A 26,271-nucleotide genomic window follows, 5' to 3' on the forward strand; every position below is an offset into this window, starting at 1 on the left:
AGTCATCCCGCTAGTGTAATGGCTGCTATTACTTTGCATGAGTAGAAATGTTGCATGTATTACTTCCTTTGATACAGCATTATGATTTAAAAAAAACAGAAATACTTCTCAACAGGTTCAACTATTGACACTTCGGACGGATGACACTTTGTGCTCAATCGAGCGCATTGCTGCTCCGCAACCTTGCGAAAGAGCCGATTGAGCAAATCATTCCGACACAAACGCATCTTGTTGGGCTCGGCTGGCAGCTGTAACCTGTTGTTGCTTAGCTCATCGCTGACAGCGTTACATAACAAGACAACGCTGGCCCAAAGCCACAAAGCATCCACGCCGACATGTGGGCAGCCAACCATTAACTCTACTTTGCATAGAAACAGAAACATTGTGAGAGCTGTATAGAAAGAGCATAAAACAACTGCATCATAAAATGGCCAGGTTTGAGAAGGAAAGGATCTGCTCATGAGCCTAAACACAGGCTCATCTGTGACGCTCAGTGGAGGTAATCATGGCTTGCCATCTTTAGAGACGGACTCATTAATCTTCACTGATGTAACACATGAAGGCAGCGGCAATTTACACAAATTACATAAGGGGGCAAATGAATTTGAATGCTCCTCTTGTGTGTGCTTTCATTTAAGTGGAAAGAAATACTATGAGGTTCAGATCGATAGAAATCCTAGTTAATGATTCAATCTAGTCCACCAAACCTTCACAAGTCCCAAGTGATAAATAGCGAGTCCACCAAACCTTCACAAATTTCAAAGTGATAAATAGTGGTTTCCATTTGCAAACATTGGCATGCAGTAGATTTATGTTACACTCCAACAAAATGGAGCTATAGGGGAGCTTTATATCATCATTATTTTCCATCTCCCAACCTTCAGCCTCACATAATCCTTTTTAGCATTTCATTCCCACAGGCACCACGCAGCAATTTGAGTAGCAGTCTCCAAAAAAAGTCACATGGTAATTGAGTTTATCACTCCGTCCTCAGAGACCCCACATTATTGTTTTCCATTCGCCTGTAATATGCACGTGTAGCTTATTTTCATTTCATTTTTACTGCCGAGAGTGACACCCGTGAGTGACAGGTGCTGTCTACCTGCTCCCCCTGTGAAGTGTGTCAATGAGCAAGCTTTATGGCTGTGTGTCCATGCATAAACAGCATGCTCCATATATGTGTGTGTCTGTTTGTGTGTTTATTTTGTCTCTCTGGAGCCAGGTCTTGCAGAGCGAGCATGCTGTGTTCACTGTCAGCCTGCATTCTAGCAGCAGTCTCTATTTACACCGTCTGCCACTTGACTGTCCACATCTGACAGATTCTCTTGAGTAGATGAAGGCAGCAGGATGCATGTAAGATGTATGAATATCTTGAATGTGTTGCATCCCCCCGTTAGGACACAAATGATCTATGAAAACGTGAGCGCGTACGACATTAAAAACAGCTGACGTATTTATTGATTCGACTAAGAGCTGGAGACTCAAGTGGAGGTGACAAAGGACCGATGTGACTTGACTAATGTATCCTGATGATGTCTTGAATTGATTTGAATAATGAATAGATTGCGAGAAACAAACAACACAAATAAATCTCTGACTTCTTTCCTCCAGAGGCACTAAACATAAAAGCAGCTTCATCGATTATCTCAATGAGGGGTAGACTCAAGGAAAACAAGGGGAAAATAATCATTGAATGTTTTAGTTTTTTTTTTTTTTTTTGGTCAAAGTGGGAGTTTGCCAATATGTGAACTTTGCCACACAAGACTAGAAAATATGATGTTCAAAAGAAGCGTGGTGTTATTTTTGTTTGATATGTGTTCGCTAACAACCCTGATGCTTCCTGATTACCGAAGGATGGCAGACAGCGGCGTGATGACTCACGCTCGCTTCCAAATATTGCAGGCGAGCTGCAATTCATCCAGCTGCTTGAGTTGTCACCAAGCGACTGAGTCATGAGAGGTGATCCTAAAATGTTGAGGGTTTTTTGAAACGAGCATGCGATGATTTCCCAAAATGTTGTCACGCTGCCTCAGCGGCTAGATTTGCACTTGAGTCGTCTCCCATCTGCTCGTTGAAAGCTACAAACTGCTCGAAAGGAAACATTATCATCTTCAGCCTTTTCCTTTTTGGTTTGCCAAAGCACCGAGGGAGCTTTTATGCAGTTTAAACATTATGACCTCAACATTGTGACCTGATCTTGGAGCAATTGAATTTCATCATTAAATACTGTCTATGAGGGATTTTTTTTTTATTTGTTTCTATTTTTTTTTCAGCTGACAACCGGACTCCATTTTAAATTTTGTCTCCTTTTTGTGTGTTATGTAAGTCATTGAGAGGTTTATATTTTAGTTAGCAACTTCAAACCACATTTCAAAGGTTGAGAAGCTCTCCAGTAAACATCGAACAATACAACATTGATTCTGGTTTCTTGAAAGTTATCCAGAAATTCTGGATCTGCTGATTGGATAGATGTTTGCAGTTGTAGTTCTGGGTTATTCAGTGTTCACTATTGGATGTTATGTGAGCTGCTCTGGAGGTCCCTAAAGACACCATGGGGATGTCCAAATGAGAGAGCAGATGGTGATTGGTGGAGGAGGAAGTCAACCAAGTGGTGTGTTTCGATGGTGTCAAACTTGCATGCAGCTTCAATGCAGCACTCATTAATTGCTTTGCGTATCATAATTTTATTCCACATCATAGTTATGTCAAAATACATCAGAGTTTCACTTAATCAGGTTTAAGTTTCAGGTCAGATCCTGGTTGGCACTAATCACGCTCTAATGGATCAAATGCGGTATTGAATATCATTGGGATGGGTGTTGAAAAATAGACCTAGTAGAGGATATCATTGGCTTTCACTTCCCTGCAATGTGGTTTGGGAAAAAAAACCTCATTCCTCATCCTGGCCTGTGAAAGGAGCTTTTGGCCCAATCAGCAGATCCTTCCAGTCTGATGCCTCGATCTCATTTCTAATTTATCTCACTGTGGCTTAAGCAACCTGCAAAGTGCAGTTTGACATTAGTCCTTCAAATCAGTTGTGTGCAATGAAGCAAGGAGGTTGCTGCTGCGAGACAAATCTACCTTCAATCCCTTAAAGTGTCATAGGTATAGTAAGTTTAGCAAATCCTTATTCTCAATTAACCTTTGACATGCACTCGAGCTACTAGAAATGTCTAATATCTTGTCGTTGGTGTTTTTTGTTGCTGTTGTAGTTCTGTATGTAGATCTTAAAGCTGTTTTGAGGATGACCTTTCGCGCCGTTAACACAGCTAAGAGGTGTAGATACTCCATGGCTTTGTTTCTTGACATTTTGTTTTTAAAGGTCATAGCACTCTGAAAAATCAAAGTGAAACACAACGAGGGGGGAAAGATGTTCGCTCAATGTTTACGATCGGCAGTGGTGTGGCCAAAAGAGACGGCAAATAGAATCTTTAAAAAGCAATGTCAGAGTAGAAGTTACTGTATATACAGTAGGAGCTCCCTCTCATGAGAAGCCGTCAAGAGGCAAGCGGCAGCATTTTGGACTTCGATGGAGGATTGACTGACTGAAATAAAGTGCGTTACTGTAATCTACCTGAGATGTGACAAAGGTATGAATTACTGTGTTGAGAAAGAAGAGGCTTTATTTAAGCCATCTAGAAAAAAACTTGGATTTAACAACCGCAATAATTTGCTGCTCCAATTAGATCTTCAATAAAATAGATAATAATAATAATTTATTATAATAATAATAATTTATTATTATTATTATTATTATTATTAATAATTTGTCCGAGAGTCTTTGACACATACCCTCTGCCTCAAATGTTAAAAGGAAGCCGCAGCAGCATTTGTGCATGTTTTAAATGTCCTGTCAAAGTGATGGATTGTGGAAAACAAAAGTTTTCTGCTACATTTTGAAGGTCATTATGAAACAATGGGTATTTTCTACAGAGTGTGTCAAAAAAGAAATCGATAGCTGGGCTTTCAGTTTGGTTTTTGCTTGGGATGTAATGAACACACATAATACTGGAGGAAGAAAAAGATCAATACTCACATGGATTTTTATGCGCATGAAGATGCAAAAACACAATCTTGTGGCAGAGCGTTAACCCGTTTGTGGTGTTATCATACAGGACACGTGGTTGAGAGTGTTTGCCGAAGTGCGGGGGTGACCCAAGTCCGCATTCAACATTGTCAAAGCGTCTCAAACCCTGCAGGTGTTATAAAAGCCGGCGGAATATGGATGAGTGAGAGCATGCTGCCATTGAAATGCGCTATTGAGAGTAGAGGAGGAAAGTAGGTCAAAGAAAAGTCGACATTTCCTTGCTTGAACTTGAACATGACTCGGCCTCAAGCGCTTTAGCCCGCCATCTGATTATTTGAACACGCTCGGTGATGTGTGTAAAGCGTGACAATGTGATCTAGGTTGATAATGTCGTGTTTTCTTTTTCAGGAACGTTGGGATCAGAACTTCACGGAAATGAGACGCCAATGTAAGTCTTTTGACCTTCATCATTTATGTTGTTGAAGGTCGAACATGAAGGAGCAGTGATGCTGGAGCATCTTCACCTTTCGAAGGCGTGAAACATTTCAGCAAGCAATTGAAATTCCACTGCAAACACCCTGGCAGGACTTCAAAGAGTCCACGCTGGAGGAAGAGAAAGTGAAATTCACATTTCAAATACAACCTTCCTTTCAGTTTCCTGTTTTAGAAATATTTCATCTCGAGCACAAGGAGGGCTAAAGGCGATGTCAATGTAGATGAAGATGTAAGGCTTTCCAGTGACTTCCACAGAGAATTTCCATTTTTGACTTTGATAGGATGACTGTAAACTTTGAAGTAGAGGCTGAAATGTAGAAGGCATGACGAAATACAAAACCAAAGACTGACATCACTGTTGGAAGACCATCTGCTGGGACCTCGGAAAAATATTTCTCCCATCTTTCTTGCAACTCCAGACTGAAGGAACTTGATGGTGATTTATGCACATGACAAGTGTTGATAATTACTTGGAATTCTGGTTGTGTTGCAGGGGATCAAATTACATATATTCAACTCAATCAAAACCAAAACATTCTTCAGCTTGTACATTTTGTGTGATCTCGCGTCTCTCCTAAACAACCATACAAATTGGTGAATGCCAATTTCTTTGTAAGTAAGCAAATTTATGACTAATAATCGTGCAGTAACAACGGCCCACTTATGTAAACCTGCAATTTTTCTGCAGTGTTCTTATATTGTCTCGTCTTTCTCTCCCTCTTATTTTTCTTGCCTTGAGCTGTCAGTGGCACCAGAATATTTAAATAAGTGAGAACAAGTTGCACAAACGCTGCCATAAATAAATGCAACTCTCTCGAGAAGTCTTCTCCACCATGTCGCTCGTCTTAAAAGCTAAATTAATGGCACTCTCGGTTTGTACTTTAAGGATTATGCTTCGTAAAAAAATATCCACAATGTCATTAAATAAATCCTTTAATGTCAAGCCACGGTCATTCATTCTTTCGTGCTCGTCTTTTCCGAGCCACGCAGATTCTGTCCTTGTCGTCCTTGAAGGGGGGCGGTTGCATTAAAATACTCTTATTAACAGTCTCACATGTGTAAGACCCTCTCGTGCACATATAGATTTGCAGTTTCCTGTCGAAACGGCGATCCTGCTGGCAGTGTGGCTGTGTATAGGTGATAACGAAATGCTCCAATCACAGAGCTCCTCGCATCCCTCCCGGGATAGTGGATGAGAGTGTGGAAGTGGAATCACACTCACAATAGGCCATGCTGGAGGTGTTAGAAATGAATCGAGAGGTGCTATTTGACACTGGCTTTTGTCTCCACGGATGATCAATGAATCACAAGACGTTTACTCTGGAAAATTTCGACTTTACAATTTAGGTGTGACAGGCAACATTTGCCCGCGGATGATCAGATCAGTTGTGCAGTAACTCGGATCAAAGTGGAAAGTCAAAAGCCAAGCGGCGCTTCTAAACTGTTAGATGCAGAAATTAGTATCCGCAACGTCTTTTTATTTTTCTCCACATGCCAAGATGACACATTTGTAGTATAAATCTACTTTTAATAAAGCTACAATACAAACTATCCCCGGAGAGTAAATTGCAAATGGATGTGCTGTGTTTTAAGCCTTCATATGACTTTGGGGGCTAAGCCATATGAGCCAAAGGTTTATAGAGCACATCACCTAAATGTCATATTAAATGTATCTGTGAGCCATCTTGGCTTGTCCTGCTGGCTTTATGGTTGTTGTCATGGCAACGGCTCCCACCCGGCGCTTCTGACAGACCGGCGGCTTGACAGACGGCCATTATTGGTATTATTGTGACGTCAGGTCATGTGGGGATTGAATGGCATGAATATGGACTATGACCCACTTGGTGTCCTCCATTTCCTGGTCGTCCCTCATGCGACGGGAAATCTCTCTGCATCACTGCTTCCTCTGTCAGGGTCTATAAGATCGTTTGGACTCAACTGTGGCTTTGGCGTGTCATTCCAAGGGCATTTGGAAGTGGATTAGATTTCAGGATTATGCTGGTGGGCTGAGTGGGAATTCGCCTGCTCGTGATGGACTGTAGATGGTTGCTCATACACGTGCAAAGCAAGACAAGTTGATCGCTGGAAATCTTTAGGCGCTCTTGATAAAAACCAGACGTTGAAGGTCAAACAAAGGCCAAGAAACAAGAAGTTCCCTTTGAATGATTTTCGAAAATCTTTGCATATCACATGAAAGAGATTGGATGAAGGCAATGCTGTGTTTTAAAAATCAAGGTTGGTTAAGTACCCTCAGAACAATGGCTCTTTGAGATTTTTTACTCGTGTGTGAGTGTGCGAGAGAGAAGTCTAAGCATCTTCAGTGGTGCATTCAAGCATTGTAATACACGAGCATTTAGAAAAATACGCTTGCGTGCATACTGATGATGGGACGTCTGTCTGATGTTTTGAATTCATTGAATTCATTCTCGATTTGCACCAATTTAAGTGGAAAAAGATCGTATTGTTTCATCATTGACAAAAGAACCCAAGCGAGACTTTGAGTTATATTCTCATGAGTTCTGGCTCAACTATGTCGGCATACTAAGTTCCGAACGGCTATCAGTATTTCTGATCATGTGGTTGGTAAATCATGCTGAACATTTTTTCACTCTATCTGACAGAAAACACTTTTGGTTGGCTCCCTCGCAAAGCGGAAGTGATTTTCGAGGGCATAGAAGCAGAGCTCAGCTGCCAGCGGAGGCAGTGACACAGTGCCACCAGTTTTTTCCTGCCTTCCTCTCCGCCTGGCGGTCTTGAGAGATGGACTAAAATGAGTGCGGGTTATCTCTCACAACAGAGGGGAGGGTGATAAATTTATAGCGATGAAAATAGGCCAGTGCACAGCACTGATGGAACACATAAGGTATAATTAGGACAAGGTTAGACTCCTTCACTCTCACATCATTTATTTAGTATGTGTCACATGACTTGAGGTCGGGCGTAGGTTTGTGCATTGACCTGACGGACACCCATAAAATAACTGCTTCCTTTCTTTTCCTTGGTGCCCAAAGTATCTTTCCAAATGAGTACAAATAATTAGATAAATAAAAAAGTTCCATGTGCCCCCTTTTCAACCTTGAGCACAAGCACCCTCTTAAGACATCTTCTCAGCGAAAACTCCTTTTGGTTTGACATGTTTCTAAAGATTTGAACTCTCCTGACAACTCATCTCACATCTTCCTCTGCCGCTGCGCAAGCCGCCTCGTTCCCTCTGGATGGCTTTCATTTTCACTGCCGTCAACCTCGCGCCGAAACTTCACGCCCTCGCTTCCTCCTCAACACCAAGTTTGAAACCCATAATTGAGAGCCCACTCACAGACGCGCTGGAGTTGCCCCATGTGTTCCGGGCCAGTACAGCAGATGGACTCGATTCTGACTGAGCTGTGCACCAGTGCTCAGATGAGGGGATGTTATCTTTTGCACAGGCCCACCCACTGACTTGCTGGTTTCGAAATGAAGGGTAAAAAAAACAACTCTGCATTACACATAAATATACCAAACATCACTGAAGATTGCTGTGGTAGACATATTAGGCAGAATTCCACCATGTTGCCCCCGTCTCTGTTTGTCAATCCAAATTTAGATATATCACCTTTGATCCAGCTCATCTTCAATCTCGTCCGATTGTGTAAGCGGTATTAATAGCTCACAGGAGAGTTCAACGAGTTTTTATGCAATGGAAATGTTGACAAATTCAAATTAGCCTTGCACAACTCCAGTTGGAAAATTTACATATTTATGATCCAGCTCCAGAGGTGATATTTCACTGGAGAAAAATAATCTGTGGCAACGTGTGTGATACTCCTCATCATTAGCATCCTTAATGCTGTCTGTCACTTAATGGATGAGAAACAAGCTCATCCTCATGACAAATACACACGGTGGCGTTTGATATTTTGCTTTGACACATGCCACAAAACATAAGCAAGATATAAAATGTGATTTTTTATTCAGCGGCATGTCCCTCTTCTTGCGAGTGGCGAGAACTGGCCCAGTGTGGCCGAGGTCATGAATTGGACACGCTGCCAAAATGCCCCTACCCCCCTTGAAGGAACAGATTGCAGCTTCCCAGTGCACGCGGCTGCCACCAGACGCTCCACGCAGAGTGTAATATTACACACACACCATGAACACTCACACTCGCATTGTTGCATGCACTGAGCATTAAACATTTGTACGTACTCCCCAAGTACGGAGTGCAGACGCTTGACCTAGATGATTCCCTTTTCTCATGTGGGCATCATTAATAGTCTGGCTGTTTTAGATTTGAAGTTACGTTGGATATCATGAACATCAGCATGAATAGTAGCTGCCTGGTTTTCATCTATTCAAGCGCTTTATACAGATATGCCGCAGTGGACATTGGGGGTAAATTATGCACACGGTGTAGTTTTAGAAGTTGTAAATGGTGAGTGGGGACTTTTATGTACAGAGGTGTACAAATACAAGCCGTCGTTGAATTTATTTAATAATTGCTAGTGTAGACTTGGAATACTAGTGCTGTGTGATAACAGTTACACCTTGGATTCTATTTTTGTGCCCAGTGCAGAAAAAAACGGTGTTTTGCGCCGTTGTGGGTGTGAACACAACGGATTTTATGTGTTATCTTTAAAGCAATCACAGATCGGGGTGATTTTAAAAATGTAATAAAGATGATGATAAAAATAATATGCCCAATGAATTGATTTTGGCCGATTCAGAGAGTTTGTTTCACGCTGCCGTCATATTTCTGAACTCAAATCCACCACACGCACCTCAATCAAATTGACCAAAATTATTTTACATACCGAAGATAGCATATAAGTTTCTCAAACTAAATGGCAGTGTCTACTTTTGATCCCTCCCTCCTTTCATGGTGCATCAATCACTGTCTTTGGGAGCCATACTGGATGACACATTGATGAGGGTGTGTTAAGCTTATCTGAATGGCGTGCCACTATGAGATCTGAGGCAGTTAGCTAATGTGGTGTAAAAGGATTTAAAGGATTTGACCCGATCAGCGGAGATGGCACCCAGAGAAGCTGTGTTTAATGACACTAAATGAGTCTGTGCTTGCGGCATGCTAATAATGGTGCCTTGTCACCCAGTCTTATCATGTGCAGTTTTTTTGGGGGGGGGGATTAATAGCTATTTGATATTCACGTACAGAAGAAACATTGCACAATTTTTTTAGGCAAGATGGAGGTCACACAATACCTGCTACATTTGACTTCACCTGAAGCTTCATTAGAAAATTAAATTACGTTACATCATGAATAAAGCATCAGCTCACAAATTAGCATTCTTTGGTCTAGCAGCTTGCAATTATGTTTTTTTTTTTTTTCCCCCCTCCAGGTTTTGGCTTGGGTAAAGGTGAGCATGGCAATTAAAGTAAAATGAGCCGCTTTACCTTGTAAATTAAAATAGACTTTCCACGGGGCACAAAACATGTTTACTGCATGAGCTTGTTGTTTGCTAAGAATTCAGTCAGTCGGGCGTGTAGGCTCCATTTCAGCATCACCTGATCCAATCTGCTTTAACAGGAAGAAGTGTTGAACAGAATCCATAATTGTAATTAGTTTCTGCTTTTTTTTCCCCCATGAACTGAGTCACAGGAAAACTATTGGGCCTCGTAAATAATATCTAAAAAAAAAAAACTGTACAAATACTGCCGATAGTACCACTCGCCAAAATTCTACTCACAGGCTTCACTATTGTGTCACCACTGTGACTAGTTCTCTTAGCACCAAGACGCACACATTGAGAAACTGAAAGAAGAGATTATCATTCATATTATTCAGTCCAAATAGTTGTGGAGGTAGCTCTTGGATTTGTTCCCACGATGACCCACAAACTGAAGATTGTCATTGTTTGACATGTTGTCGTTCCATTCGTTTCTAGAACAGATGTTCATTGTTGAAGGCAACGGATTGTTGTCAATATTTGCCTCGTAGCGCTACACAAAGCTTGTTTGTGATTCGGTTTGCCTCGTGTAGGAGTGCATCTCTGGCAGAGCTGAATAAACGTACGTCTGCCTTTGTGTGTTTCATTCTGGTTCTCTTGTTTTCCATCTATGGTATAGGAGGCAACTTGTCGGTCTGGAGATCTACTAGAAGATTGGGCCTCCTTGCCATTATGAAAGGCCTGGGGACCAGTCATACCAGACACCTGTCTGACTCCTGTGACCCTTCCTCTGGCCACTTGGAGGCTCTCTACGCACAGAAGACCGGCACCATGCCTCGGAGTCCTTACCTGCTGAGCCCGACAATGGACCCATATGGCAATATGGACCCCCATCTTTACCCATCAGCCAACTCAGGCTCCCTGCCACCAGAATGCCTGCTGCCCCTCAACAACCAGCTGTCCAACAGCAGCACCTTCCCCAGGATTCACTATAACTCCTACGATCCGTCGGACTTCTCCGCGCCTGTGGAGGGCATTGGTGGAATGAGAACTGGGACATTGGGGGCGTCCATGTCTATGGGCATGGGTTCGGGAATGGGCATGGCTGAGCTTAGTGGACGAACATCCATGATTACAAGCGGCTCGGCTACAATATCACATCACATGACCAAGAACCAAACACCACACAGTCTTCTGGAGTTTGAGAAGCAGCTACCCGGCGGTCGGGATGGCTTCAGCACCTTACAGTTCCATAGAACATCTGCGGCGGGCGCAGGCAAACAACGTACAGACAGTCCCGGTCGCATCCGTTACATGCTTCACTCGGTGCAGAAGCTCTTTGCAAAGTCCCAGTCGCTGGAAAGCCACCACATGAAAGGAAACATCAACGGACGCTCAACAAGTAGCGGCGGGGGTTCGTCGGGCACCGATGACGGAGGGAAGCATAACCGCAGAGCCAAAAGTAAAGATCGCGGGACGAAATCGGAAGCAACCGCCAAGCGACGACCGCGCTCCAACATGTCCGGTTACTGGAGCTCAGATGATTTGGACAGCAGTGACGTAAGCAGCTTCCACAACACCATGGCCATGATGACTGTGGGACGCTCCAGTGGCCACGAGAGCCAAGCAGGCCAGAACAAATACATTCCTAGCGGCTACAACACGATCAGTTCATCCAAAACCAGCAACGACATGAAGTATCAGACGCTTGCTGCGCCTACGAGCGGAGGAGGAAATGGACTTGGAGGAGCACGGAACGTGCTGTTGAATGATAGCGACTACATGAAAGGAGGATCCTGGTCCGCACTGACCATGGGCCAGCCAAGGCAAGTGATCCAGAAGGGCTCAGCCACTCTCGATAGGTCCTTGCTCAAGTCCAGGTCATGCCAACAAGAACTGACCTGCAACTACCTGCAGGTCGGCCGAAGGGTAAGTCTAACCACCGTTGGACATCAATTGGTTTAAACGGTACTCACCCGACTCTTTAGGACTGGCGTGTAACAAAAAGTGATGCGACCGTGTGGTGTCAATTTTAAAACCCAATTTAGCCATTTATTGCTGCCTGCAGGGAGACTGGAGCAGCTCATTAGGCCGCAGCGGGGCCGCCAATGAAATTCCATGTCGGCGCATGCGCAGCGGAAGCTACGTGAAAGCCATGGCGGACATCGAGGACAGCGACGACTCGGAGGGGAGCCCCAAACCTTCGCCAAAGACTGCCGCTCGCCGCCAGAGCTACCTCAGGGCCACGCAGCATTCTCTGAGTGACCAGCTTCCCCCACGCAAGTAAGGCCACCACAGCAAGCAGACGTTATATAAATATATGTATATGTAAGTGGGAGTTACCATTTGAGGAGTTTTACTCTAAATCAAAAGTTACATTTCAAACCAACGAATATTCCATTTAATTATGATCGGACAGTCAAACTGCCTGTTTGAGTCTCACACTGCATTTTAACAGCAAACGTCCAATTAATGGCCTCCTCGGAGCACACTGACAACAAGCAGAAACTCACCGGCACTTAAAAATCCATTTACATGTAGATAATAGTCTGGCTTGTTTAATTTATAATACAAGGTGCAGAGAATTGATAGGCATAACATCGTTACATCTGAAAGGGACTAAACAAGCGTCCATTTTCTTCCCATAAATTATGTATTTGTGATTCACATTCTATAACAGTACTGTGAGAAATGAAAATATAGTGCAACTGAAGCACTCGCACTCAGAAACACAAAAGGCTCGGTAACAATGACAGTAATAATAATAATAATAATAATGTGTTCAATTGATGTCTACAATGATTCACGCTGTTGTCATTTTTATGAATGAAATACGATGACATCCACTACACCCTTCCGCGAAGATCATGAGAGTGCTGTCCTGCCTTTGGATGTCTTGATAGAATTCTGATTTTAGTAATCCCATGTTGTGTAGTATTGTCAACACGCATGAATGACTAACCCACGGCTCTCTTGTGGCCTGCTGGCATGAGCAGCAGAACCTTGGATTATTCCTTTTTGCAAGGGGATCTGGATGCCCTGTGGTCACCCGTCCACAGTGTGTCCTCCCTCAACCAACTGAGCAGGTCAATGAGCAGGTCAGTCATAGGCCCAAATAAGAAACATGTCAGGGGTGTGCTGTTGCGTGGCTTTGCCGCATTCAGACGAGTCAGTAAAAAATTCCTTTAGGTGGCAAAACCATGCCCTGCTACCGGTCACAGCTGCCCACCAGCTAGCTTGTCAATACCATCTGCTGAGCACTTTGAGGTGAAAACTACAATTCTGTAGTTTGGCTCTGGGGAAGCATAACCATCTTCTTTGGCTTGTTTGGCACCATGATGGCTCAATAAGCAGACCATGTGCCACCTGACATCACCAGCTTTGCATGCTCTGATGCTGCTAGGAGGGAAGCCAAGGGTACTTACTTGCATGTAAGTTTGTAAAATACTTTTGTAAGGGATGGATTGAAATTGAAAAATGGAAGCCACATAATGAGGAAATAATAGACTTGTCCTTTTCTTTATTTCTCTTCCAATTGCCACATTGCTGATCTTGGATTTCTTCTGTTGCTGCCTCCCCCTCATCCTATATTGACATTGATTGTTTACGCTTTCTTTGCCCAAGCATGTTCTTGTGATATTGCATTTTGATTTTTTTTTTTTTTCTGCAGCTGTCTTCCAGCTCTCCAAGAGCTTGCCAATAACCGCAGCCTGGACAACCTTGACTGCATTAGGGGTACGGGCTCACCTGTGCCACACTGGGATGATGACGACTTCAGCCATGCCTGCAGCACATTGGGTAGACGAAGCCGGATGGGGCAGGTCAGTGCTTCCAAATTGTTGCATTTGATGTGCTGTTAGTAAGCCAAGTGAGTCCCAAAATTGCATTCCTGGGGCAATTTATTTTTCTCTGCTTTGCTTAGCAGATATTTTTTCCCACTTAATAAAAGTACAAGATGAATATTTCATGAAGTTATCTCTGAGTAGAATTTCCCACTCTAGATAAAGTGATCTCTAAGGATACACTAAGTTCCTACGGAAAAATAAATGGATGGATGGATGGATGGATGGATGGATGGATGGATGGATGGATGGATGGATGGATGGATGGATGGATGGATGGATGGATGGATGGATGGATGGATGGATGGATGGATGGATGGATGGATGGATGGATGGATGGATGGATGGATGGATGGATGGATGGATGGATGGATGGATGGATGGATGGATGGATGGATGGATGGATGGACGTACGTATTGATTTCAAAATTTTACCATAAACTGAATGTGTGCAGCAATCTCTTCTGCTTCTTTCTGCTTCCGTGCAGCTGCGGGACCTGGACATGAGTCATCATTATGAGGACCGTAGCTCTGACTCCACATTCCGAGATTCCCGTTCGCATTCCCAGGACAACCCAGAGCCTCCAGACCTGCCCATGCCCACTTGCTTCCGCTCGCGCAGCCACAGCTACCTGAGAGCCATCCAGGCGGGTTGCTCTCAAGATGACGACGTGGCTTCCATAGACTCAGGCTCGCTTCCGCCAACTGACACCACTGTTCGTACCTACTGCACCAGCACTGGTGAGTCATGAACCAGTAGTACAAGTTTTCTAATCAGTTAACTCATCCAAAAAGGAAGGAAGAGGAGAGAAGCTTTATTTTGAGTGATGACATAGTTTGAGAAATTGAGTGAGTGGGACACCGGTCCAGTCAAATGCACACACGTACACACCCACCCACCCACACACACACACACACACACACACCAGAGTTTTAGTTCAAATGTAGCCTCTTTTGCCCATACTAGACGGCCTTTCTACACAGTGGAAGACATGGAAAGAACAGTTTGGCTCTTACCTGATAGCCACTGGCTTGGACAAAGCTCCAAAGGAGAAACAACTTGCAATTTTTCTGCAGCGTTTGGGGGCAGACAGACCACGCATCATACCCACACACACAGGTAACAAAGTCAAGACAGTTCCTCTACCCATCCTCAACCCAGTTTGCACCTAATCGAAAGGCCCAATTGGTTGGTGATTTGCTGGTGTTCACATCACAAACTTTCTATGGTTCACAATCACATTATTGGTGACTTCTTGGGATTTTCACACTCGTTTATTCATCTCCAAATAATATTGAATAGTCACTGTAAGATATTGTAACTGTATCAGCTTCCTCTTAAAATGAGATAAATAAGGAAACTTTTAAACAGCTTTCAGTGTAATTCATTGCTTTACACGACTGCAATCTGTAATTACAGTAACAAATGTCTGGATTTTCAATGCAAATATACGACTCTATTAGATTTATTGGATATGTTGAGCTTTAAATGCCGACGGATGTGGCTGCTATTTGGCTGGCAACCACTATTTGGCACAGTTTCACTTTATCGTGACTTCAGCGTTTGCTGATGGGATGATTAACATCCACATGGCGGCGCTCTTCACCGCAAGTCACACTATGAAGTGTTGCTTTTATGAATTTCGGAAATTTTTATCCAATCGATTGTAAGCATTTTTGTTGATATTATCTTTCCATGCAATAGTGCCGAAATGTATTTTGATTATTATAGAATTTGTTTGCATATTCTCAATACACAAATATCTTAAAATAGTGACATCATTTAGAAGTTGTTTTCATGAGACCGATGAAAACAACACTCCCAATGCCACCACGCCCCCTCACAGACTTTCGGGCTTCCAACAAAAGGAATACAAAACCAGACGTCTTTTGTCACTCGTCAAATTGTTCCTGAAGAATTGACAACTTCTTTAGACTGTCACGCGTTGCTTTTGCTTGTGCGCCTGAGTGAAAGGTAAGAAATAAAATATTTTATTAAATAGCGCATCAGTAAATAGAATATTCTATTTACTGATGCGCTATTTAACGGGGATTGAGATTAAAAGCAATACACCTTTATGTTTACATGTTTGATTTGAGGAATATGGTATTTATATTTATTTTAGTATCCTTTTCGCTATTAAAACTATTTCGTCATTTGGTATTTTGACGTTTTAATACCCCAAAAAGTTTTTTAACATGATTTTCCTGTCTTGAGTCACATTAAAAATAAAATCACAGTACGTACTTGGTTGCTGACATGTGATTCAAACAGAATATTGTGGATTATGTTATTATTTAATGGGGTGATCATTATGGTGACATTGCGGATGGATTGTCACGCTTTCTGGCAAAGTTACCATTGTTTTGTGGCTGTCATTGGATTAAACAATACAAAAGTGCAGACGACTTGGCAAGCAATGTTAAACCGTTAAATAGAGAGCACAATCAACCTTTTGTGTTTCATTGTTTTTGCATATTGTCTGAGACCAACTAACGTAAGGGCAACACAATTGTTGGACAAAACCCTTTTTTTCCCAAAAGCTTTCTTAAATGTGCTGTTATTGCTTTAAATAAAATGAACAGTCAAGTAAAGAGTAACATCATTAACAGTCATTTAAGGTTTTAAAAAAGTTAATCTGATAACCTACATCATAAGATTTAATTGAAATTTAAATAAAGCAGAAGCTCAACCTGGGAGGTTTTGACTATCAATCATGTCATTCCTGCTGAACCAAACCAAAACTGATTCCCTACCCACAGTTGAGGAGTTGCTGGAAATGTTTTAGATGCTCAAGCTTCTTCCTGCTAATTGTTATCCAGCGTTGAAAATCACATTTGGGGCAAAACAACAGCACCACTGTCCAGTCATCTTGACAGCACTGCTCAGTGCTCACTACAGATTCCACTCAGCACATTTTGGCACAAAGCACCTGTTTGTTTGCCAGATTCCCTTCTCAGGAATTTCACTAATTTATCAAATTAGCCTTTAGTACGTATTTTCACTTTATCTTTTTTGTGGTGTTAATATTCTGTCCAGCTTTGCCAGTTTTGTAAATAGTCATCACTGGAACAAACGTTGTTTTGACTCCACAGCTGTTGAGGTTGGAGTTGCTAAGAGATACAAGACAGTGTCTGAATCAAATCCAACATTTTCGCTTTATTCATCCCTCTCCCCCTTTGTAAACGATTTGCAACGCCATGGAACTTCGGCTTGGCTCATTAGTTTCTTGGCTGATCTGTGGAGGAAAGAAACCCCAGTGGTAGCAGCATATCTTGCATTTTTAACTGAGCTGTTTATCATGTTGTGTTTGTGCCCAGGATAATGTGATTTTGAGAAGTTGGGTGGAAGGGGGGGCAGTTTCTGCACATTTGTGTAGAATGAAGATGGCATCATATGGCACGTGTTACACCTCAGGGCAGCTATCTAAATGCACGGACATGCAGATATGATCGCACACACACACACGCTTAATCCACCTCAATCTGCCGATATACTTTACACGAGTCTGTGGGGTGTACTGTACATTCTGACATCATGGTTCAGGCAGCATGATGGTCAGATGCTGGCAAGTCTCCTCCATGCAAGATGCCAAGAGTACATTTGCAGTGCACAAAATTTGCTTCTTCACTAGTTGCTGGCATGTAGTATAGATCATGTTGGGCAACTCTCATATTGTGTAACAACTCCAGGCATTGTTAATCTGCTCATTAGCACACTGGAATGGAAAAAGCATTCCAAAAGAGATTCTCATATGCGATATTTTTCTTTGACATTCAGTTCAATCATTTTCATCATTGACTCTCCAAGGGTGGTGCAGTGTGTCACTTAATCCTAATTAAATAATCCCAGATACTCCAAACTGTGGTTGTCAAATTTGTATTAGTCATTCGTTCTGGTTCAGTCAGACGTGTAGACACACACGCATTATGATATTATGATGAAGCCATTGAGTGGATTAAAAGGCACAGCGAGTCTTTTGTTGGGGTATTTTCACAACCGCTCACGTGTATTCTGAGACTTTTGAAAAGGTCAGGAGGTCTTATGTGATATATGGAAGGTGACTTTGCCTGCATATATTGGCACACTTTGAAATCTGTGAAGAAGACATTCTGCTGATTTATCAGATTGACCTTTTGAAGGCGTTTCATTAAATCCGTTTTCATCATCAGGCATAAAACGGACAGTTAAAAGGAGATGTGATGCCGTGGCGGCCGAGACAAGATGAAAATGTGTCTTGTCCCAATCTGATTCATTTTTTGTCTTTCTTTCTGCAGTCTCATGCATCACCACCTCTAGGAGGACCGCTCCGCCGCCTGTGCCGCCCCGCACGACCTCCAAACCATTCATCTCCGTGACTGTACAGAGCAGCACCGAGTCGGCTCAAGACAATTACCTGGAGCAAAGGTCAGAGGTCAACAGCCAGTCCAGCCACGCGCACAGCAATTCGTCCGACAGCCTCGATAGCACTCGCGCCAACAGCCTGGCCCGGGGATTACCTCGCCCTCCGCACATCATCCCTACTCCCATCGCCATCCCCCGGGAGCCGCTCATCCCGACCACGGCCAACGCTTCCACGGAAACCAGCGACTCAAATTTAATCCTGCATGAATCCATGAGGTCGGGATTGAATAATTCTGCCGACGAGCCTCTTGTGGTCCCCGTGCCCAGACGGAAACTCTCTTCGATCGGCATCCAGGTAGATTTTGTTTTGGATTGACGTCTCAGTATGCCAAGCTTCAACCCATATCGATATTTAGAGTACTTTGATATTTAGTGTACTTGAATGTCTCTGTGTGACACAAATTGTTTTGCGTACCGACATCTTCTGCAATGCCAAAGGTTTGAAAATCACCACCACCCCAAAGAAAAATTGCGCATCGACTTTATGTGTCAATACTAAGATTGCAAATTGTTCACTTTTAAAAAAACTAGAGATGTTGCTAGCAATTTTTATTACATTCATCTTTGTTTGAATTTTAACTGGTTTTACTAGTCTCTGATTTCAAAACTTGTTATTGGTCAGTTCGTTGTTTATCCTATACTTTATATAATGTGAAAAGTTCATATATTTATTTGGGTTGATAGTTATAATGGCCCTCCAAAGGAAACTATGACCATGATGCAGAAGATACAAAAAGGAGTTTGACACCCCTGAATTGCAGACAATGAGGAAAATTTCCTCACAGTTTTTGGTATTTATCGTAGGGCTGCACATAATATCCAACTGTGGCTTTTCCTGCTCTGTGCGTCCTTACACAACACTCCCTTCCTCCATTTTCCAATGTCTACACAGTAACAACACAAAAACGGAATAACAATGGAGCGTGACATTTTAAAAGTGAAGCAATCACAAACTGGTGCTTGAAATCACTTGATGCAAGTGTTTTCACTCCAGGCATCATGAAATCGTTCATGAAATAATAATTTGGTGTCATTTTCTGTCCTGAGGTTGACTGTATACAAGAAGTTCCGCAAGAGGAGAGCCCACCCCCAGCCAAGTTTCAGTCCATCGGAGTACAGGTGGAGGACGGGTGGCAGTAAGTCCTCTTCCTGTCCTTGTAACAACGTGAGGAATTTATATTATAGCTGCACACACAAATCTGTCTGTTCATTAAAAGCACATTCTGGGCTGTTTATATTTGGGCTCAACAGTTAGGAATATCATTTTTTTTATTCTAGAATAAATCTCTCAAAACAAAATCTCTACACTATATGGGCAAAAGTATTGAGACACTCATGCATTAAAAATACCTACAATGCATAGAATTGTCCAAAATGTATTTGTAAAACGACTCATCTATAGTTAGAAGGCACTAAGAGATCTAATCGTTGATTATGTCATTGATATTGTCTCGATACTTTTGTCCATACTATTGTGTGTTCAACAGACAGCATTTGCCCATCGAACTGGATTTGTCATATTTTCATGTTTATATTTAAGATTTCTAACTCCCCATCTGTCATTGTCTACATTATGATATTTATTTCCCCCTTGCATATTTGTAGACTTTTGTTCTGTTGTTTGTCAGACTTTGTTGATTACTTTAAGCCCCAAGAATGATAATTTCTGATTAATTTGCCTGCTGATCTTTTTTGTTGTGTCCTTGTTCTATAATGTCACCATGTTTGTTTCAGGCCTGGTCACCATTCCAGCATGGCCTCCAAACAGGACACAGACTCAGATAAACAGGACACCTCTGCTGTTCCCCACATTAGTCAGGCCACACCCACTGACAAGAAAGTCATGGTCAGTAGTGGCAGCCAATCGTTGAGTTCCCCTCCTGAACAGGACTCTTTAGACAACGGCGACACCACGGGTGACGCTTCCTCCCCTCCGCCTCCCAGGCAGTTCCTCAACCGCTCCACCACACGAAGTAGCTCTTCCTCTTTCTCAGAAAGCCTCGACCCGGCCCTGGACCCCTCATCCTTACCTCCCCCAGATCCTTGGCTAGAGAGCGGGAATGGGAGTAGCAGCATTGCTCCCCAGAGTGTTAGTGGAGGGGGCACACTATGTCGGAGGGATGGCCACTGGTTCCTGAAGCTACTGCAGGCTGAAACGGGACGAATGGAAGGGTGGTGCCAGCAGATGGATCAGGAGACCAAAGACAACCAACTCTCAGATGAAGGTAAGGTCGCCTGTTTCCATTTGCATTGACTATTATCATCTGGAGCCAACTTGGTCATGTGGGTCGCTGATCAGTTCTCAGGTTTTGGCTCTGTCAGAGATCCACAACATGGAGGGGAATGGAGCTGTAATACCCGCAGCTACCACAAGCACGACTGTAATCCTCAGAATGACACAATTAAACCTCCAGATTAAATTAGCGCGTTATCCTGACAAAACGAAAAGTGAGCAACTTGTAGAAAATGTCAAGTTTGTTATCGTAACTTTGTAATCCAGATCCAGTGATTACAATAGATCTGTTGTTTGTCCTACTTTTGACACAACAACCCACATTGGCCAGTGGTTTGAGTATCTACTGTATATAAGATTAAATGACTTCAAAGAGGATAAAGATTGTCCAAATACGATTAAATTCCTCCCACACCGTCTACCAACATGCTCACTTCAGCATCACATTGCACTTACACACCTCAGGATTTACAAGACAACTGTGATGACCATATTTTGTGTACACTAAGATGGACCTGTCTTCTTTGTGTTTGGCTCTATAGTGTTGGGTAAAGTCCGCAGTGCAGTGGGAAGCGCCCAACTCTTAATGTCCCAGAAGTTCCAGCAGTTCCGGGGGCTGTGTGAACAAAACTTGGTAGGTTTTGCTCTAGCACTGATGCCCGCATCAAACTGACACAAATACAGGCTCGCATTACAAACAACATTTTATTGGGTCCATCAAACGGCTCCTTAAATAGGAAAATGTCAAAATGTTAGGGCAAAAGAAAAATATTATTGGACCCGAGTAAAATTTAAATGGTGTGATGTTTGATGCCCCTGATTAGACATTATGTTTTCACTTTGTGGGGGAGCTTACTGGTGAACCACCAACACTCAAATAAAAGGGGTTTATAATAAACCCTTAAGTCTTTTCGACTGATGTGTTGTGCGTTATGGAAAATGAAGCCAACTGCAACACGCGATACTTAAACCAAATAGCAATTTAACTGTCTCATCACAACAAGGTAAGCTCCTGCCTTTGCAGTTTCCATTTTCTCCCAAATATTAAGTGTACTTAATGTGTAACTCAGCTTGCCAGATCCGCATGATTTGATGGACATCTTTACCATAATTACCTTGATTATTCATACAAATCCTTAATTTACCTCAAAAACACATGTTGAAAAAAATAAAACAAGATGCTGGAACCCGTTTTTTAGCAAGCTATAGCATGGCGCCCTCCAGTGGCGAATATTTAAGTAGCGTGTATGTGAATCAAGGAATTATGTAGATTGTGAAGCGCTGTATTCGTCAGTATTTTTGAAACTTGAACAGACAAAACAAGTATAGAATAGAACAAATGATGTCGTCGTTCACTCTGCAATCAGGAATCGTTTTTACAACAGTGGATAGCAGCAGCGCACGAGGAAAAACAATGTGCAAAAATATTCACATATGGAGTAATGTAACTGTGAACTGACAGTTGAGCATCAATAAATAAATAAATGTGCCACATAGCTTACTACGCTACACGGATATTTCATGTTCTAGGTCAAATTACCTATTAATGACCTGGTCTATTTAATGCAACTCCCTCCTCCTCACATCTTTTATTCATTCCATCTCCCTCCTTTGGCCAGAATGTGAACACCAATCCTCGGCCCACACCGCAGGACCTGGCCGGTTTCTGGGACCTGCTGCAACTGTCCATCGAGGACATCAGCCTCAAGTTCGATGAGCTCTACCATCTCAAGTCTAATGACTGGCAGCCGGTGCTATCTGCGACCGAGCGGTCACCCTCTGAGCGGAAGGTACTTCCCACCCCTGCTGCCCAGTGCCCTGGCTGGGGTAGGAAAGCCGCCGCAACCGGCCTCTCTCCTCCCACCACCACCGCCATTTCTCGTTCTTTTGACTCCCCTTTGACCCCACATCCGTATGTGGGATATACTATAATGATCAAATAAAAAAGGGACCGGAAAGATGCATGGAGGAGTTCATCTCAAAGCGGACAGTTGTTGGTGTGTCTTGGAGCCCCGCTTTGAGCATGCATGTGTTGTGGTTGTAGTGGAGCATGGCCAAGATGTTCCGACTCAGGTGAAACCTCTTGCTCTTGCTCCTTCTGTCAAATATTTGTGCTTGTGTCTATGTTAGCGTTTGTTTGTAACTATTTACTTAGTCTGGGGTGTGTTTGTGTAGGGACAGGCATGCAAAGTCTACACTAAACCACTGATTTCACTACTTTGGTTGGATCATTTACATTGTCCAGAAACATGGCCATAGTCGTACTATACACGTGTTTGCTAGGCAACACCGCTAAACGTTAGTGATTTACAATAGCTTACATTTATTACCGATAGCTTCTAAATTGTTGCTTAACTGTGGCTGTGTTTCGAACATCCTCCTAAACTTGCCATCAAAAACAAATGGTTTTAGTCGTAGTAAAGCAGTAATTGACCTGATCCATTGATTAATTAATTGTGATTAATTGATCAATTTTTCCGTGGAATCAGATTTTTTTAATGCCCTTTCGTAATCTTTATGTTGCCTTGCAATGTGTCTTGTTCTGTTGTGATTTGAAATCATGTTCATCAGTTCATGTTACCATTTGTGTCTAACAATATTCACTGACTGTTACTCTGTTTGCCAATTGTCTATACTTGTATTGTCTTTTTTTTTTTCTCTGAGTCACTTAAATCTACCAGTACAGAAGAGGATTAAGGCCAAAAAAAAGGGGGGGATGACAGGATTCTGACTTTTCTTAAATCAGAATCCTGTCCCCCCCCCTTTTTTTCTTCTTCACCGGCCCTAATCCTCTTCCGTATACCAGATATGTTTAAAAAATAGATATTTGTCCAAGTCCTGTCTGTCAAATCTGGTGTAGGCTTCCCAAGACACTCTTTTTGCCTTTGTGTCTCATTTCTCATCACTCCTGCCTTGTCTGTCATGTGTCGTCGCTCTTTCTAGGACGAGGAGAAGGCGCCCGCTCCGGCGTCAAAGAAGGCCACTAAAGGACGGCCGTCGCTGGGCCGCGAGAAAAGCGCCGACTCCTCTTCCACCCCTTCTTCGGCTTCGGCGGAGAAGCAGAGGCAAGAGGCCCGCAGGCGTCTGCTGGCCGCAAAGAAGGCCGCCTCTTTCCGCCAGAACTCGGCCACCGAGAGCGCAGACAGCATTGAAATCTACGTTCCAGAAGCACAGACCCGCCTTTGAGGGAGACAGTGAAAGACAGGAATGTAAGGTCAGATTATTGGACGGATAAGTGTCACTGAAAAATACCTGTAAAAGAGGAAAGCCAGGTGATACTTGGCCAATGTGAATGACAAGAGGTATCGAGTTGGGGGAGGAGAGGCCAAATACTTCCTTGACTGGGGCGGGGGTTGACTTTTATGTAGGCTGGTCCTGAAGGCATCAAACACATAAATATTGAACTTTTGTGTACTTGTTATGAAACCTGCCAATGAAAATCTCCACAGATTTACTAATATTTATCAAGACACAAAATTAAGTTAATAAGCGTATTTCCATCACATCCTCAAAGTAAATTTGAAAGACTGTTTAAAATGTTATTCTATATTGGCTATAAGATCTATTTAAAGGACACAGTTGAGCATTTGTTTTGCTTTTCTGCTTTCCATTGTTGTCGCCCTTCTACCCAGACTGGCCATTTTGTAGCTTCGTACGACACCACCTTGTGGCCAACATACAAACTACACAAGCCCGACTTGCTTGTCTTCCTTGCACTGTTTTGGTTTCTTTTTTGGTTTGTTAAGGCTCGACTTACTGAAGATGAGGTCCTGAATATTTTGTCATATGACAAAAAGCCAATTCTGAAGGGGTGTTTATATAGTTGCTAGCACATATGCGTCTGTTAAATGGTTTTGTGTCAAAGAGCAACGGTAAGAATTTATACAGGTTAGTTTTTCATGCTTTTTAGTGAACACATATCTTCATGTGATGAGAATCTCAAAACGGTATTTTCAGGTTGCGAACATTAGTACTAACAATTGCCACAGTTTGAGATTTTTTTTTTAATTTTCTTGTAATTTTTCTTCCACATCTCTGTTTAATATTTCCCCATGTATGTTCGGGGCTTTTAGAAGCCAGGCTGGGTATGCAGCATAATAATGGTAACACACATTTTTTAACTCTCTGCTTCTCATTTTACAATAACACATTTTCTTCTTAACGCTCAAGCAAATCCATCTTATTTCTGTGCAACTAACCTGCCCTCTTTTAATTTAAAGAAAGTCTATTTAATTAAAATAGTAACTGCATTAGTGGTTGTGTTTGCATCATTTTTTCCAGTGCTTGCTGGGAGACTGCTCCAGTCAAAGATGAGTTCCCTTCATTCCAATTCATCTCATACATTAACATATCAGCATCAGCAGCAGGTAGCTCCCGCCATGCAAAACAAAATGAATGAAATGAAATTAGATTGCAAAGTTCATAAAACTAGCTGTCACCATCTGATGCATAAAACTTATTTAAGACAAATGTAAACATCCTTTTAGGGGTTTAAGTGTTCTGAGCATGCGAGGTAGAAAGATCTTCAACAAACACAGATGTTACACTTGTTTCAGTCTAAAATCAACACGTCATGTGACATATTACATTTAACACGTTTCACTTAAACACTACAAGTATGGTGGCCCATCCTCAAGTCAACACTGCAAACAAACTCAATTGTTTACACGTCTTCCAATCCAGTTTTATCTCTGCAGATGGTAAACAAATTTCCACTGGCTAACGGATTCAGACGACGCTGTCATTCCATTGCTTTCTTTCTCATCTGCACCTTCAAGCCCAAAACTGCAACCTAAGGCTTTGACTTGAAAATATCCCAATGAGCGCCTTTCTTTCTTGATGGTTGCCCTTTGTTTGCTGTTGGCTTTGCCTGCTGGGTGGAGTGGAGGCCCAGGGAGTGTCAATTGCCCATTCCGGGGTGAATGTCCCTTCCCTTTGACTGAGGTGAATAGCATCGTTATCACCTCCACGTCTTTTGTTTGAGCTGAAATCTCTGTCGTTGACTTGATTTGATTTCTCACTCGTAGGGAACAGTTGTCTGACTAGTTATTTAAATTGTCTTGGAATAAGCAAATAACAACCCGAGCACATCTGTCGGTCTGACTTGAAGTGAGATGAGCACATAAACATGACAGAATGAGAGTGTGTTGGAAAACAAAATGGATATCTCCAAAAGATAATATTGTGATCTCATACATTTGTACGAGGTCTCATTCCAATACACAATTGGCTGACTGATACAGTATCATTCGGACACACCTATAGGTCTATTTCCTGAGTGGGCTTATCTGAGTTTCAAGATGGTTCCACTTTGGGGTATATGCTTCCTGTTGAAGCTTTTGATATTGGTTTAATCATGGCTCCAGATAGGCTTGATTTAGGCCAGTGGTTGAAAAATAGTATTTCATTGAGCCCACCAGGAGATTCTTTAAACAAACCAAGCCTTAGATGACACATACATGATGGCAAACAATTAATTTATATCACGTGTTGATCAATTCTGGATTTAGGGAAATTGATTTAGGCAATTGTGTATTTTGACCTTCAGACAGGGACAACTGTGTCCTTGTGTTGATTACACTTTTCATTTCGTAATCACATGAATGGAGACTGCAATCATTTGCCAACCGTATTATTACTAGAGCAAGGAAGGACGTGTTTAGTTTACCTCCACCGCCCACATACAGTATTCCAAAGGCCTATTGACTTGCAAGTTCATTAGCATCTTTGCTTTGTCCTACTGGGGTGAGGGGCAGAACGTCTGTCTCACCACAAGAGATGATGTAGCAAAAACTTGTTTCATAAAGTAAGCACTGATAAGAAAACGGATCTCTTCGCTATAATTATACATCAAATGTGAGTGACGCTTTGTTTTCCTGAAAAAAAA

General features: G+C 42.4%; 1 protein-coding gene across 4 annotated transcripts in view; it reads left to right on the forward strand.

Moving 5' to 3' along the window:
• dlgap4b (discs, large (Drosophila) homolog-associated protein 4b) overlaps positions 1 to 24,634 on the forward strand; it is a 51,999-nt gene extending 27,365 nt beyond the window's left edge. For 2 of the 4 annotated variants that reach the window (XM_088389990.1, XM_088389989.1), the window contains 13 exons: positions 4,436 to 4,475; positions 10,584 to 11,833; positions 11,973 to 12,187; positions 12,901 to 13,002; positions 13,575 to 13,725; positions 14,235 to 14,487; positions 14,714 to 14,866; positions 18,025 to 18,446; positions 19,199 to 19,287; positions 19,886 to 20,376; positions 20,927 to 21,018; positions 22,004 to 22,174; positions 23,328 to 24,634. In XM_088389990.1, coding sequence (XP_088246116.1) covers positions 10,637 to 11,833; positions 11,973 to 12,187; positions 12,901 to 13,002; positions 13,575 to 13,725; positions 14,235 to 14,487; positions 14,714 to 14,866; positions 18,025 to 18,446; positions 19,199 to 19,287; positions 19,886 to 20,376; positions 20,927 to 21,018; positions 22,004 to 22,174; positions 23,328 to 23,570 — 3,579 coding nt within the window. In that variant the 5' untranslated portion in view covers positions 4,436 to 4,475; positions 10,584 to 10,636 and the 3' untranslated portion in view covers positions 23,571 to 24,634. The remainder of the gene's footprint in view (positions 1 to 4,435; positions 4,476 to 10,583; positions 11,834 to 11,972; positions 12,188 to 12,900; positions 13,003 to 13,574; positions 13,726 to 14,234; positions 14,488 to 14,713; positions 14,867 to 18,024; positions 18,447 to 19,198; positions 19,288 to 19,885; positions 20,377 to 20,926; positions 21,019 to 22,003; positions 22,175 to 23,327) is intronic. The other 2 variants (XM_088389991.1, XM_088389992.1) reach the window with 2 other exon arrangements.
• Positions 24,635 to 26,271: the final 1,637 nt, after the last annotated feature.

Source organism: Syngnathus floridae, chromosome 11 (assembly GCF_059516105.1).
Source record: "Syngnathus floridae isolate MCC-2025c chromosome 11, RoL_Sflo_1.0, whole genome shotgun sequence".
Classification (NCBI taxonomy): Eukaryota; Metazoa; Chordata; class Actinopteri; order Syngnathiformes; family Syngnathidae; genus Syngnathus; species Syngnathus floridae.